Below are 16656 nucleotides of genomic sequence, written 5' to 3'. Positions count from 1 at the left end.
GGCATTTCACTTTTGGTATATTTCACGTCTTTTTTTTACGAATTTTTTTTTTGTAAATTTTATGTCTTTGTGTTACTAGGGGCATTAAAAAATACATTAATTAAGACGAGTTTGAAAGAGGACTTGAGGTCTGTATGCTAATGGAGTGAGAGAGAAGCAGTCATTAGGAACTCTTACCTTGGATCAAAGAATGCTATTGGTTGTAACGTGACACTGTAATAGTTTGGAGGCAGTCTAGAAATAATTCCAGTTTGTAACAACAGAATATTTCTAAAATATTGTTTTTTAATAACTGGACAAATCTCACTGCACCAAAAGATTATAGATTTGACAAAAAGATGCATTTTGTCTCTGCTCATTATTTTTTTTTTTCTTGATGACCTGATGACTGCAGAAAGGAAAGCAACTCACCATTTGTGGTATGATGGACTCACTGGTTGGTTTTGACTTCTTCCTTTTCCCTGAAAAACATTTTTTCTTGACTTTGAACTCTGGATCATTCTTATCCACACTTGTTTTCCCTTCTTCTTTTCCTCCTTCAACTCGCACTTTTGAGTCTTCATTTTCTTCAACTGTCATTGTTGTTTCAAGCAAAGATTGTAAGCCTTCATTTTCATCATCTTTCCTTGATTCCTACGATGAAAATAACCAAAAGATGAATTAGGTTGGTATTAAGAAATTAAGATGGAATTGAAAGATGGAATTGAAAGATGGAATTGAATGATGGAATTAAAAGATGGATGATCACGTTTCCCTCTTGACTCTCTGAAGCCTCGCAAAGAAGCTCTTGACACAACGGAGTCGGAAAAATGGAACCTTAATTAACATCCATTTAAAGTGCTGAATCTTAAAGCGCTGATACTTTATGGATGAGAACTGTTGTAGATGAAGAATGCCAATGTACGAGGGTGGATAGAAAAGTAAAGCAGACTTGCAGATGTTTCTAAATCTATAGCAGATAAATCAGATAACTTTAACGTATTGGTCAGCTACTATAATTACTTTAAAAAACGCATAGTTTCATCCAAATTAGTCAACGCGCTGTAAGTCAGTGCATTCTGATATGGAATCTAGTTACGGTGCTTTGTCAGTACGATTACAAGGGCTGACCGGAAAGCTGTGCACACTGGTGAATTATTCAAAGGCAAAAGAAGATTTTTCGAAAAACTACTTAAGTATATACATACAGAAAAGTCGATCCTATTAAAGCATTCTGGCTTTCTGCAACACCCAAACGCGACATGTGGCGGCCCTGCCCTCCCTTGCCCTTCATAGGACGTCCCCATTGCCTTTTCCCGGGTGGAATCCAATCCAAATTTGTTTGGGTAACCTCTCCTCCGACATTCTTTGCACTTGTCATACCACACTAGCTGTCTGGACATGACGTTGTGCACAATATCACTTTTAACCTTCATCACCTGGCAAATTCTTTCATTGCAGACACAGCTCCGTCTCGAGATGCCGACAGATCGCCGCCTAAAAACCATTTCAGTTGCCCCCAACATATCTTGCGTTCCCTTTGACAAAGGCCACACTTCACTGTCATACATAACGATACTTTTCACAATGGCGTCATACATCCGGTACAGATGCCGGGTTGGACCATGAGGCAGATCTTGGCATGGGCCTTCATGTCATTCTCCATTCTCGTACCTTCGTCGGTTTCGTCGCCTTTCGGATACCCATTAACGGCTTCCCACAGATTCTCATGAAGTAAAAGCAGTTTCATGGCAAATTTCCAATTTGAAAAGTTATCCCGACCACTAAACTTCTCAATTCCTTTGTGAAAACCGGATTGTGGTTTATCCATCACGAAAAATAAAAACCGCACGCAGTTACAAGCGAAACGCGGGAAGGTAGATTTTGTACTCTGGGCCAATAACCTATTGGACAGAAGTAGGGTCCGGAGCCATTGACGAGACTATATAAAATAGATATTATTACATTTTATTAGAACCAAGAAGGGGACGACGGTTCACAGTTCACGATACGAGAGCATACATAGATAGCCGAGCAGTTAGAACTGCTATTGTAACCCCTAACTGATAACAACGAATTAAACGAAAAGACGTCGATCCCAATCGAATGAGATTACATCATAATATACTTTCAACACTTCTCGATGACCTGGGTAATGGTGAGCAAATAATCGATGGTGGACATATCGGCTCTAAATCCAGCCGGTTCTTCAGCTTCCTAGTAGCTCCGAGCCTCTTAAACCTTTGCCTTGAGAATTTTACTGTAGACCCCACTCAAGGTTCCTGTGACCAATAAGTGCACCTCTGTAGTTAACGCAATCTTGCTCACTGCCCTTCTTTTGACGAGAAGTAATCCCAGATTCCTTGCACTCTTTTGGAATTTCGGATTCAACCCGCCCGGCAAAATTACGTTGTGGCAACGTTGCCAAAACGTTGCATTTTCGCCATTTACGTATTCGGGCAACGTTGTGGTAACGTTGCCACAACGTGTAATTTTGTCAGCTTGCATGAACGTAATTGGCAATGTGTCTGCAATGTGTTTTAGCAACATAATGGGAATGTTGCAAAAATACGTTTTAGCAACATAATGGGAATGTTGCAAAAATACGGTGAAAAAATTTCGGTGATTTATTTTAGGAGTACTCTGCATTTTTACTCCTAGAAGTCAATGTGGACCGCAGAGAAGCGTTTCTTAGGCACCCGAAATTCACTCTAAGTTCGATAGTAGCCGCGCTCCGCCCGGGTTCCCAAGCGGGCTCCCATCGAAGTACTAACTACGCCCGACGTTGCTGAACTTCAGTGATCGCCCGTGTGTCGCTGCCACTCAGCTACGGACGCTCGCGTGATAGTGTTTGGTTATTTAGCATTAATAAACATCCCTAGATCTGGTTCAATGATAGAAAGCAATGATATTCTTGCATTTCTGTGCATAATTCTACAACGAAGGATACTGAACATAATATTAGGAAGATCAAGTTTTTAAAAAAGAGGAGTATGAAAAAAAAATTAAAAAAGAATTGAATTATTATATTCATTTTATATAAATAAAATTATTATTATTTTAATTATTTACTTAATTATATTATAATTATTTTTTATTATTATAATTATTTGGTATTTTTATTTTGTATTAAATTATTTTCTAATTATTATATTTATTTTTTTATTTTATTTTTTATTTTTAAATTATTTTTTTATTTTTTTTAATTTTATCTTCATTTGTATATTTTTATTGTTAATTTTTTTATTTTTTGAATTATCTATCAATTAATTTTTGTTTATTTTTGTATATACATATACATATTTTTGCGACATTGTATGAGGGCGCATTCCCTTATATTGATTGGAGAAAATCATCTGTTGAGAAACAACAGAAAGGAGAACACCTGAAACGGTGGAAAAGTGTCCCCTCCGATTTGCAGCACAGCATCTGCTTGACCTCACATCTGAGTTCTAAGACCAAAATTACACAGGGATTGATACCTCACATGACACTTTATGCGCATTTTAAAAAACCGAAATCCCAGAGGCCTTATTATGGCCGCCATTTTGAAATTTAGGCATTTTGGGGGGTGTTCCGGGGTCGGACCGTGGTAAACTTTTGGTATGTTGTTCAGGAGGACCTACTGATGACGTTTATATAGGAAAAGTTTGTTCAGCAATTTGTTCCGGGTCAAATCGTGTTTCTCCCTGACTAATAATGTTTAACAACGTTGTCACAATATATCTAAGAAATATTTATTGAAACGTTTTTTAATAATGTTCCAGAAACATTTCTAAAAACGTTTTGAAAATATTGTCTAAAATATAATGTCAGGCAACATTGCTGAAACATTGCTTAAACGTTGCTGCTTTACCTTTACAAAGCAATATCATCAAAAATGTTGCCTTGCAACGTTGCGGCAACGTACACATTGCTCCCTTGCCGGGCGGGAAGCAAACAGTACTGCATAAGTTTCCTCAGAGCTCAAATATCTTATCGGTGCCACATTTTATCAACTCTGCCGGTATACCCCGGCCCAGCCCAGCAACTGAGCCGATTTTTTCAACTCCTGCACAACCCTCGCTCCATCTTGGAGCAAAATCTCCACATTAGAGTCTTCCTTGGTGCTTATGACTTTAGCTTGTAACTTGGGTCGCCTCTCCCTCAATAATTCTTCAAAATGGTGCACCATCTTGTCAATTGGTATAAGGGATACGACATGGCGCATTTTATTCCATTGCAGCCCCTTGATTATTTTCCAGCCTTTTGTACTTTTCCGGCCTCTGAGGAAGGTATTTATTCTCACACAGCTTTCCTCCGACGCCTCATTCTTCTTGTGAGTGATTACTCAAAGGACTCTTGCTTGAGCTTATCTATATATGATTTTATCTTCCAACTTCTTGGAAGAGAGGAACTGATTCAGATGAGACTGAAAGTTCAGATACGGTTAAGTCACACAGCCCCGCAGCTTGGTGTTTAAATGGTCCTTTTGAGAGCTTTATTGAGGCTCGAGGCTTCAGTTTTGCTATAATTAAGGGACGGTAAAAGATTTTCACAGCAATATGCATTTTCACAAAAGAGCGATATAGATAAACAAAATGTACCTACAGTTTTCATGATAAGAGATTGTAAAAGAAAAAATTAAAGGGAACTACTTCGTCTTTACAGCTGTTTACTGAGAAAAGTTATTCAGAACTTACCAAAGCAGGACCAGAGTTGGTATTTTCTTTTTCCTGTTTCATCACTAAGGGCGGCCTTCCGACAGGTCTCTTCCTGGGACGACCTGGGCCTGGGCCACTTTTTGCTACTAGCTGCACTTCCTCATTTTCTTCCAATCCGTCTATGCCCTTTTCTTCCAGCCTTCTAAAGGGAATGAAATGAGAGCAAGTTGATTAAATAATTTGAAAATCAATTCTAACACGAGAGGGATCTTTCATGAGACAGTGTGTGTGAATGTCATGGGTCCTTCCATGTCAAATCAACCAGATTTTTTTATTTTTCAACTCACTATCTTAGAGTTTGGTTAAATTTGTTCTACCTGTTTGATTAGTGGACACAAGGTTTCATGCAAATTTTACGCCACTAGATCAAAAGCTCTTCGAGAGAAAGCACAAAGAAGTTAAGACGTTTCACTTTATAACTCATTTCCGGCCGTTAAAAATGTGGAGGGTCACTCACTGTAAAAAATGTTGTAAAAAATTCAAAAGTCGTGCGATTGGGATGGAAAAAGAGAGGTTGCGATTTGGGTCGAAATCGGTCCCTCCGCAGAATCGGGAATTTTAGGGTATTTGGCAGTTGACGGTGCAAATTTTACAGAAATAGTCGGGTTCTGCCACTACTCACATTTTTCGGCTCTGAAACAGGGGTCTAAACGTGGCTCCGCGGCCCAATATAGCTGAAAATTCGCGTTTTACGCGGTCCTACCTCAGATTTTCACCTGGGCCCGAAGGTGAGGAGGGGTGAGGTGAGGAGCTCCAAATGTGTTCTCAGGTACACCTACAGATGGGACATACGAGAATATGGTCACCTGTCACCTTTTGACCAACGTTTAAAATCAAACTTTTCGAACTTTTTAGCCCAAAGTAGCTTAAAATTCCCGTTTTCTGCGGGTTTACCTCAGATTTCGACCTGGATCCCAACGTCATGAGCTTCGAATACGTTGTTAGGGATACCTGGAGACGGAACATACGAGAATATGGCCACCTATCACTTTTGAGCCCAGGTCGAAATCTGAGATAGAGCCGGGGAAAACATAAAATTACAGCTATTTTGGGCTAAAAAGGTAAAAAGTTCGATTTTGAACTTGGGCCTAGGGGTGAGAGGTGACCATATTTTCGTTTGCTTTATTACGTTTCTATATGTCCCTCACAACATATTGTCTAGGGGCCACGAAATCACTTTCGCGTGCTACCCTGAAACATTGTAAAAAAACCTTGTAAAAAACTTGAGACGGTGTTCGTAGGTAGCTGCGCAGCTTCCCCCTCCGCCTGCTCCGCTTTCTCTGCATCCTCTCTGCTACTTTCCCTCATGTGGGATCACGAATTTTTCCCTCACACAGGACGAAACATTTTTAGAAACGAAGTTAAAATTATTGGATTCGTTACAAGAAAATCGCAATTTCTTACAATTTGATGGCAAAAATTTGTAGATAACTTATAGAAAAATTACAGTATATTGCACAATTTTCTTGCAATCAAGTAGTAGCCTTCCCACGGCAAGATGATACGCGGGTATGAGGGAGAGGGTTTCCCACAAATATTTCATTTTCCATGTTTCTATAACCGAATACTGTTGGTCTCTTCTTTCTCTTTATCAATCTATGTGTATTTATTTTTTTCCCCTTGAATGCTCATGGAATAAACAATGATTGATTATTATTTTGGATAAGCTAATCTATAGTACACTCTCAAATTAATGAACAAAGAAAAGAAGACGAAGGGTTGAAGCAATGTTATTTAAAAAGTTCTGTATTATAAAATCTTGATCATTAACTGATTAGATCTATAACTGTCTAAACAAATAGCGAATCGTCGTTTGGTATTTGTAATTTCGAACGCGAAGATGGTAACCAATTGAGTGAAAGAGAGGAGAAACCATGACACAAGACTCCTTCAACGCTTCTTGGAGCCTACATCACATGCTGCTAGTTTTGCTGAAAGTGGGCAAAAAGTAGGAATCATCATTCATCGATTATGATACCTTCTGGCTCACTTTCAGCAAAATTTGCAACGTGGGAATCAGGCATAATAATCAAGGGAAGACGCATGGACCACTTCAGTTACCAAGTAGATACCTACAATGTGAACCACCGATAGTTTGTTCCCCGCATTAAAAGGACAAATATCATTATCGCACCATCTTCCACGGCATTTCATGCAGTATTGTGGCGCAAATAACACATACAACATTTTCAAGTGGGAAAATGTCATATAGGCATATAGTATTGGTTCATACGATGCAAATAAACACCGATGAGGCATCCACTTTACCAGTTCAGCTCTCTGATGCGGCTGAAGCCACCAGGGAGTTGAAGAATGCCAAAGCCTATGGACCAGGAGGATATTCCCTCACAATTAATTCAGTGTGGGCTCAACAGACTATTCCATTGCTTAGAGGACTTGACGGATAAACGTGCGAGGGGTGGTGAAGGCGCAAAGGAGCAGAAAGAGCGTTGGATTACAGCCACCCACAAAATAGGGAAAAAGGAGGATCTCGAAAATTATCGCGGATTATCGGGGACCACCGACCAATAAAATTTATGGCAAGACTTTGAAAGCTAGAATCAAAGAAGAATGGTTGCAACATGAGGCAGAAGAGCAAGCGGGTTGAGGGGCTGGCAGATCAACCACCGATCATCTATTTTGCATCACCCAGGTTAAGTAATGAGAAGAAGATGGAGGTGGCCAAATGATTGCCTTCAGTGTTGGATTTGCAAAAAGCTTAGATAGCGTACGCACCTTTGGTAAAACTCGCGGCGGCTTGGAAAAAATCAGATTTTACTCATGAGCTAATTAATGCTTTTATCAAGGAACTTTACCGAGAATAAAGTGGCGGGTCTCTTTTCTGAGGGTTTCTATGTAACCAATGGGCTAAAGTAAGGGTTTTACCTTTTCCCCACCTTCTTTGAGATGTACTTGGAAGATGTGCTGCGTGAATGGAAGAAAAAGTGTTCCGGAATGGGAGTCTCTCTGAATGATGAAGAAACACTTTTTACGTTAGGCTTTGCTGATGACCGAGTAATTATCGCCCAAGATCAACATGATGCTGAATTCATTACTCAAAAGTTGGTGGCTAATTACCGGAAATGAGGCCTTGAAGTTAATGTGAGAAAAACCGAGATGTTGACCATTGGCGGGAATCAGCTAAGCATAGAACTAGACGATGGGCGGCAAATTTCGATTTTAAAATATCTACGAGTTCTTCTGGCCCAAGATGGAAGATTGAACACGGCAATCATGAACAGAAATATGCAGGGTAGGACAGCAATCGCCATGTTGAATGGAGTCATTTGAGACCAAAGGATTTCCAAAGAGAAAAAAAAGAAGGATTAACAACACGATTGTCAAGAGTATAGTAACCTAAAGGGTGTAAGGTATGGCCGATGGAACAGCGGACCCGGGAGGTTCTAGAGGCAACAGAGATGAACTTCTGGCGTGCATCCGCTGGTATTTCCAGAAAGGATCGCGTCATGCCACAATCACACACTGAATGTGGGAGCTGAATGTGGCTTGAATGTGGAAGTCATCAGTCCGATGCCTGAATTTTACGCGTGTCGCGCAAAATTCAGCCACTATTCTCTGCGACCATCGGAAATTGTCGGATTTTTCTGAACTATTCGAATAGATTTGCTACACATGTGGATGAAAATAACTTGAATTTGCGAAATTTCAGCTGCTGAGCGATGACTGTTGACTTCCATATTCAGCTGCCAAATTTAGCGTGTGATTTCGGCATCAGGAATGAGACGATGCGGGAGATCGTGGATGCCAAACAGACCATCATACATGAAATCATGACGAAACAACTTATTTGGTATGGTCGCATTCAGAGAAGGGCAGGAGAATGGTTCCCAAAGAGGGTCTTCGATTGGGTTCCGCGACAAGAAGGCTTGAAGGGCGCCCAATGAGAGGTTTGAGGGATGGGATTGAAATAAAAATGTTGAAGTGCTGGATGCCCGAAGGGTTGTGGTTCGACCGGGTCAGTGGGGGTTAGGTGTCGTAGAGCACCAGGGAGTGCTACAAAGCGACTTGTGTACAGGCATGCATACACACACGCACCCTCACACACACCCCACACACCTTCCTCACCCCCTCCCATCCGACACACAAAATACCTCACTGATCGTCTTATGAGAATTTGTAATGTTTCTAAAGGACCCCGCACACCTCTTATGGGAAGGTGCACCATGAAGAAGCCTGAATTGTTTTTAACCATTCGATTCTCCTCAAGATGCTGATCAAAAGTTATCATTGCGCCAACTTTCTACGATGCACCGTTTTCGCAAAAAAACGGCCGAGAAGATTCAATTATTCGGCGATAAAAAGCCAGAGAGATTCCTCATTTCAGCACTCTAGTGAACGATCGGCTGTGTGTCAACAACAAGGAAATCAGGGAAGCTCCCGCACCTAGCGGCAGTCTTATCTCGGATTCCGCACGCCGTTTTGCTCAACCATCCAAATCAGATTCTTGAGGAGCATAAGAACAGGAAAGTCGGAGAAAAACAGTGAACGTCAAACGGACGCTTCGAGAGCAGGAGGAGGGGGATAGTCTTAGAGTCGGCAGGTACAGATGAGAAGACGGACACGCGCTACGTTTTTTCCTTATTTACATCGGGCCTGTTCTCGAATGCTTTGTTCTTTTTTATTCATTATCGCTGAATAATTGAATCTTCTCGGCCGTTTTTTACGAAAACGGTGCATCGTAGAAAGTTAACGCAGTGATAACTTTTGATCAGCATCTTGAGGAGAATCGAATGGTTCAAAACAATTAAGATTTCTTCATGGTACACCTTCCCATAAGAGGTGTGCGGGGTCCTTTCAAAGGAGGGTCTCTCTGATGCAATAAAACTCACTTTAGAGTACGCTGGTAATTTGTGCTTATCTCCTGCTTCAACTCCGACAGTCTGTCTTCCAACTCATCGAGCTCGTCACAGAGCTTGAAGCATTTTTTACAGATAATAGTGCTATGAACATCCTCAACTGTTATCTCCAGTCCAAGCACAAACCCGATCAGTTTTACCAATGGACGCTCCGACGTAGAGGTAAGACATTCAAAGATTGGAACGCTGTTCCTTGTTGAGACTCCAGACGATGCATTGCAAAGCAGGCACGTAGTACTCCACTTTTTTTCTTGCACTTTTCCAGGGCCCTCTGTCATTGCTCCTAGATGACTATATCAGCACTTTGCCTCCTGTTAAAAAAAAGTGACAATTATTAACATTAGAATAGATGCAACTCTAGTATGATACTGCTATAGCTTTACGTCAGTTAACAAAAGAGCTTTAAGTAAGGATAAAGAGATGTAGCAACGATCTAGTGAGAGATTTGAAATGACATGTTAATGTTTCATAGACAAGCAACAAAAAAAAAAAAAAAAAAAAAAAAAAAAAAAAAAAAAAAAAAACACATTTGAAAGCCCACTGCGTGTTCTTAAATGATACGGAGTCTCTAGTATTCTACAAACCGATGTTAAAGTTCACTCAAAGCAGAGACAATTTGATTCAGAATGTGAGTAACTCAACGCCACGAAGTGCTTAGAGAATTGAGAAAAATAAGAGTAAGCTGACAAGATACAATCCTTCAGGGATTGAAATACATTGCATTCATATTCTGAAAGTACTTTTATTATTTTTTTGTTTTGAAATCCTAAGATGCTTTCTTTCTTTTTAAGAAACTTATCCTTCAAAACCTAACGTTTAGTTCATGAAATCTGGCCTATTATTTTCATTGTACTGAACGACAGAAGTGAATGAGGAGGCATGGGTTGCCGGAAGTGGGTATTTCAGATATATCAAGATCAATTTTGCCACCCAAATTGAAAACTAAGGCCTTGTCCACACGAACGCAGTCCGCGGAACTTCAGGCGCACTTGCTCCTATAACTTATTAATAACTTAGCTATAACTAACTCCCCAAAACCCCAGTTCGTTAAAGTAATTCGCTCAAAGATCCGCGAACTGCGCTCGTTTGGACAAAGCCTGACATGTTTTTTTTTTTTTTTTTTTTTTTTTTTTTGGGGGGGGGGGATGTCATTGATCTTGTAGGAGACCCTCGGCGCCGCCCAACGCTTCCGTCGAAATCTTGATTACAAAGTATACTTTGAAATCAAGAAAGCTCGGCTGATCTCTATTCGTCGTCCGGCGCCGGACTTACCGTTAGCCGCGCCTTGTATACAGACCAGTCATCATTTCTTTGCGAAGCAACTAAATTCGTAGCAAACGCGCTTCGCCGCGACGTATCAGTGTATTCAAAGCTTGCGTGAAGAAAATGAAATGAACCGTACGGTCTATGACCTTGGGATTCAGCTCATCTCGCAGTGCCACTTTGTGCAAGCAGGATCGAAGTTCCTGCGTCGAATGGTTTCCAGAAACCTGCCATACATAGTTAATTGTAAGATGTTCTACATAGAATGGTTTGCCGCAAGCCGCACTACACCGCAGTACGGCGGCACCGCAGAAATATAGTTGCACTCCAGTTCTCGAATGGATAAAGGCGTCTCTTCACGCATTCTGTATCTCTTCCACATGCGTTTTACGCGCTCCTGCGTTGATTAAACCGAGAGATACCCGGAAACTATGACCGTAGGCCTTGTCTCCACGGGACGTTTTCATGGCATTTGTCCCAAGTTCGAATCGCAGGAATGAAAAATTTTTCCCAGTTACCGGCTCCACGGGAGGAGGCTCATACGGTCCTGCGACTAGTTTGCGCGGGACGATAAATTAGATAAAGTCGAGTATTTATCCGGGATTAAAATAATAATTGCATTCATTTGACGATCAGAAACATTATTTTAACTAAACAATCATGAACAATGGAGTAATCAACAAAATATCGCACAATTCGTTTCGCTTCTTCTTCCTCTCTCAGTGGGTCCTAGGGGTACAAGGACCATACTTCCCAAATAACAGCGAACGTTTCAGCAACGTGGAAATCAACGTAGACCTTGAAACATTCCGGGAACGTTTACAATTTCTACGTAGTAATCAACATGGAAGAACAGGGGTGCTCCGAAAACGTCTCACTGGCGACGTAACAGGAACGTGGAAAGGAACGTTGCTCTGTAAACCTAACCTGGAAAGTTAAAATCGCTCTTTCGCCGTTTCGCTGTTTCGCTGTCTACGTTTCCGGGACGTATAATTCAACGTAGTCCAAAACAAGTTGTACTAGAAAAGGCGGCACAGGCAGGACACAGGCCAGGAGCGCCCACTAGGTGGCGCTGCATTTCGCGGCGGAGATTACTCAAAAAGTCTACAGCGCATACGCAGCCCATGTCGGCACCAACCAAGTTCCTGGAATCAGTCTGATCAGCAAAGGTTGCAACTGTTCGAGAGAGTCCACCATTTGTTATCTTGATATCGGCGTACCAAGTGATTTTCGCAGTTTAATGTTGTGCTTGAAGTGATGCTTATACCTCCGTGTTTTACATACATAAAAGTTCGTTAATTATCTGCTTTGCACTTACTTGTCTGTTTCTAATTCTGTATCTCAAGTCAATGTCCACAATTTTAACCCGTAGACCTCATGTTCTACTCTAAAACTGAAAGTGCTTATTCCTCCTCTAGTACGTACACCTAAATGAAAGTCGTGCCTATTAGAGTCCCTTTATACTGAGAGTCAAGACAATTTGAATCCATTTCTGATTGGTTCCCGTATTTTAGGCCTCCACAGTGTCACAAATGGGAATAAAGATTACATTTTCACCAATTGCTGATTTTTGAGACTGCCACGTCCCTGCAATGTAGACACTGCAACGTTCCTGCGACGTGGACACTGAAACGTTCCTGTAAACATTGTCGCTGACAACGTTTAACACGGGAACGTTCCGGAAACGGTACTTAATACATGGACATCCACGTAGAATTACACGTTCCGGTACACGTTTTTTTCCACGTGGAAGGTTTCACGAGAAACGTGGAATTCTACGTTGTTGTCAACGTTGAAATTGTTATCTGGGTTGGTACTGGGAAAAATATTGATTAACTCAATATTTTTCCAAAATTATTTTTTTTTATTATTTTTATTATTTATATTTTTATTATTTTTCAAAAATATTGATTAACTCAATATTTTTCCTAACTTCGTAAGTGGGATTTTTCCCTGGAACAAATCCCGTGCAACGGCCTGTGGAGACACGGCCGTAAATTTTATCTCATATATCGGCTGCTCGATCCAATATCGTTTTTGAGAGTAGAAAATAACCCGCTGGCCGCTGCGACCCAACCCCCTGAAGGCAATCCGCGCCATCAAGGGGCCGCTTCGCAGCCCTATTTTATCGCCGCAGCATTAATAAAATTCATACTTTCATGATAAAATTTGTCTAACAAATCTCGGTAAAACTTTCATGACGGAATTACTAAGAGCCTAATAAACGATCGATGCTGTCTAATTTTCTTTTGTTTTCATCTTTTTCTTATTTTTCCATTTATAATTTTCTTCAAAATTTTCTTCCGTTTCCGATTTTTATCTTTGCGTCCTTCTCAATCTTACCAATGTTGGTTTTATTTTTCCCCTAAAAAATAGGATGTGAGGTACGTGTAATATCCTTTCAAGAACGGAATGATTGTTGTTTTTGATAAAAAAAGAAGACAAAATTTGAAGTCAAAAGGATGCGTTTCGCAAAGATTGAATAATGAATCATGGCAGAAGAACAATGTAAGATGATTTTCAGGTTGTAATAAATAAAAATAACGATGTCAGGACTCGAACCCACTATACGTAATGACATGGTGGTGCACCAGACGCCTAAGACAACTCGGCCACCGTCACCCTTGAATTTGAGTGGATGAATTTTCTATTCATATGTAGAGCAGAGCTTATGCGCAGGCTACACGGCCACTGCGGAACCTTCTGCGCATAGGGGTAGCAGTTGCAGAGCATTCTGAAAATTCGCTCACATTTATAACGCGATTGTAAAAAAATCTGGGTCCTATTTCCAAAATCTGATGAGAGCGGGCTCATTTAGGGCCTATCGCCTGTCGATAGCCGCAAAAATCATGAAAATCGGCCCAGTAAAACGTTAGAACTAAGCGTTACCAGTTACGCAAAATTAGGAAGTCTCGGAGCTTATACAGGGTGTCACACGAAAAAGGAGCCATCTGGAACATCTGGCGAACGGGTTGGAATTTCGAAAAACGGTAAAAGACGTGTTCGTTTGTATCGTGGGGGACACCTTTTGGCGTATTTTAAATTTCCCCAAACTGCGGGAGGGGCGCGGGGCGGGGGGTTCCCTCCCGTAAATCAAATTTTTCAAATGGCACCCCCATATTTTTATTTCAGAAATCGATTCTACGCAAAAAACAAGCCACCCTGTCCAAACCGGATGTAAATCGGACAATTTTTCAGCGATTGGCAGAGGTTGAAACATTTTCTAATGCTCTTTTCAAAAAATCCCCAGGCCGAATGAGATTGCCGTATCAAACCAAACTCTCCGCCAAAAAAACTCTTAAGCAATGCCCTTTCGCTAAAAAAAGAAAAAAAATCTGCTGTACTCGAACACTGGAGCACGCGGAGCCCTTTTCTTCGACATTAAGATGCGTTTTACCGAACATTTCCAAGGGGCGCTCATCGGGAGGGAGTAGTAAGTTTTGGACACGAATCAGCATTCTTTTTTCTGAAGCATAAGAAACCAAATCCATGGAGAAACAACTAAATAGAAAAATAAATGGATTACCTTTTTTTAGGTGCGTGGCAATGATTTGAGCCGCAACTGATGTTTTCATGAATTTTTAAAATCAGTTGTTATTTATCATAGCATTTATTTTCAAAAAGGAGAAGTCTAGACTTTCCGTTTATTTTTCAACGGTCATTCAAAACCAACTCCAGAAAATTGTCACGCACCGCGGAAAAATAACGTTCTTAAAAACATAAAGGTCCGGCTCGAATCATTGCCACGCACTTAAAAAAAGGTAATCCATTTATTTTTCTATTTAGTTGTTTCTTCATGGATTTGGTTTCTTGTGCTTCAGAAAAAAGAATGCTGATTCGTGTCCGAGACTTACTACTCCCTCCCGATGAGCGCCCCTTGGCAATGTTCGGTAAAACGCATCTTAATGTCGAAGAAAAGGGCTCCGCGTGCTCCAGTGTTCGAGTACAGCAGATTTTTTTCTTTTTTTAGCGAAAGGGCATTGCTTAAGAGTTTTTTTGGCGGAGAGTTTGGTTTGATACGGCAATCTCATTCGGCCTGGGGATTTTTTGAATAGAGCATTAGAAAATGTTTCAACCTCTGCCAATCGCTGAAAAATTGTCCGATTTACATCCGGTTTGGACAGGGTGGCTTATTTTTTTGCGTAGAATCGATTTCTGAAATAAAAATATGGGGGGGGGGGTGCCATTTGAAAAATTCGATTTACGGGAGGGAACCCCCCGCCCCGCGCCCCTCCCGCAGTTTGGGGAAATTTAAAATACGTCAAAAGGTGCCCCCCACGATATAAACGGACACGTCTTTTACCGTTTTTCGAAATTCCAACCCGTTCGCCAGATATTCCAGGTGGCTCCTTTTTTGTGAGAAGTGTCTCGGCGTGTGTCGCTGAGATATAATCGTAGAGAGGGGGAGGGGCGAGCAAGATATCTTCAGCGACAACGTATTTCAATGAACTGATTTTATTTGATCAGAAGCTGATTAGCCCGTTTGAATTTGCCGCTTTTTTCAAACGTTGAAAATTTTAAAGGACCACGAAATCTTAAACGTTCGAAATTGCTGCTATGTTCTTCTTGACATAATAACCATCGAATGCAATTGAAAATATCTAACACAATGATGTAGTCATTAAATTGGCATGCTGATATTTCTTGAGTTTGCTTATATTTTCTGGGTTTTGTTTTAAATTTATTATTTTCATTTTATTTTAGTCTTTCTTGCCATTACAGATATGCCGCTTTTATTTTCGAGGGGTAAAAATTGAAATTGGAATACTAAGGAGTATTATATTACCGGCGTTCTTTTTTATATCAAGGGGGAAACTTTATGAGGCACTTTCCTGTTTTTACCCCTCCCCCCTCCCAGGGAAGGGAGGGCAACTTGAGAGTTTAAAATGACAAGAGCAAGAAAAAAAAATCGGCGCAAAGCCGAAATCAATCCGATTCTCATGCCAAAAGTTAGGAAGGTCCAAAGTTCATTTGGGGGGTCTGCACGTTTATTTCTTAGAGTGGGTTCGGTGACTCTTGGACAGACCGCTTCTCTTTTAAGAAAGTCCTCAGAAATTCTACAAGTGACACCTGACTCTTTATTTCGCCCCCACGGGTGGGAGCCACCCTGGTCCCTACAGGAAGGGGGGGGGGGGTCTAATTCAATAAAACATTTCATTAAATGCGAAGAGTCCGACAGAGCTCCGATCTCCGAGCTACTAGCTATGTTTATGCGAGCCTCTTAACCTAACTTCAATCGGAACCTGAGTTTGAAACCAAGGTTCAAATCACGGCATAAACGATACGGAACTAACGAAATGTAGGTTTCCGAAAGTTGTGTTTGAAACCTTATTTTACACTAAAGACTAGGTTTTCGCACTCCGCATAAACGAACCGGAGGTTGAAATTAGTTGAAATTCGACTTCAAACGCGATTTTCAGGTGCGCGATCGGCAATATGGCGGATTCATTATCATAACGTTCGTAAACAACTGGTGCTTATCCCACGATTTAGCTTTAATTTTGCCATTATTCAACATTTTTTACAATCATAATTTTACTACAATTGTTGCTTAAGCACTTTTACGTGATTCCTTCAGTTATATGTGGCTTATTTATCCTTATTTAGCTAAACGTAGGACGTTATTTTCTAGTGAAGGTGTTTAGAGTCAGATGGAATCCAGGCTTATTACTGCTTTTTCAGATAATTCTTGCAACTCTAATCAACATTTTATGACTACAGAAGCAAAGCAAGCAAAGAGCTTTACAGGCTACAATTGAGTAATAGCCTTACCTACCAGTTCATCATCTGCAGAGAACTTTTTTACTGTATCCACACGATTTGCCTAGGATTTC

The 16656-nt window shown here is 40.7% G+C and overlaps 1 protein-coding gene across 2 annotated transcripts in view; it reads right to left on the bottom strand.

Annotated features, from left to right (window-relative positions):
* The window catches only part of LOC109040425 (uncharacterized), a 73922-nt gene that overhangs the window by 35967 nt on the left and 21299 nt on the right, over positions 1 to 16656 (bottom strand). For both annotated transcript variants that reach the window (XM_072306428.1, XM_019056362.2), the window contains exons 2-4: positions 9533 to 9870; positions 4662 to 4824; positions 412 to 633 (exon numbers count right to left, since the gene is read on the bottom strand). In XM_072306428.1, the coding sequence (XP_072162529.1) occupies positions 412 to 633; positions 4662 to 4824; positions 9533 to 9837 (690 nt within the window). In that variant the 5' untranslated portion in view covers positions 9838 to 9870. The remainder of the gene's footprint in view (positions 1 to 411; positions 634 to 4661; positions 4825 to 9532; positions 9871 to 16656) is intronic.

Source organism: Bemisia tabaci, chromosome 1 (genome assembly GCF_918797505.1).
Source record: "Bemisia tabaci chromosome 1, PGI_BMITA_v3".
NCBI classification, from domain to species: domain Eukaryota; kingdom Metazoa; phylum Arthropoda; class Insecta; order Hemiptera; family Aleyrodidae; genus Bemisia; species Bemisia tabaci.
Note: the sequence above shows the minus strand (reverse complement) of the source record. Positions and strands in the feature narration are given on the sequence as shown.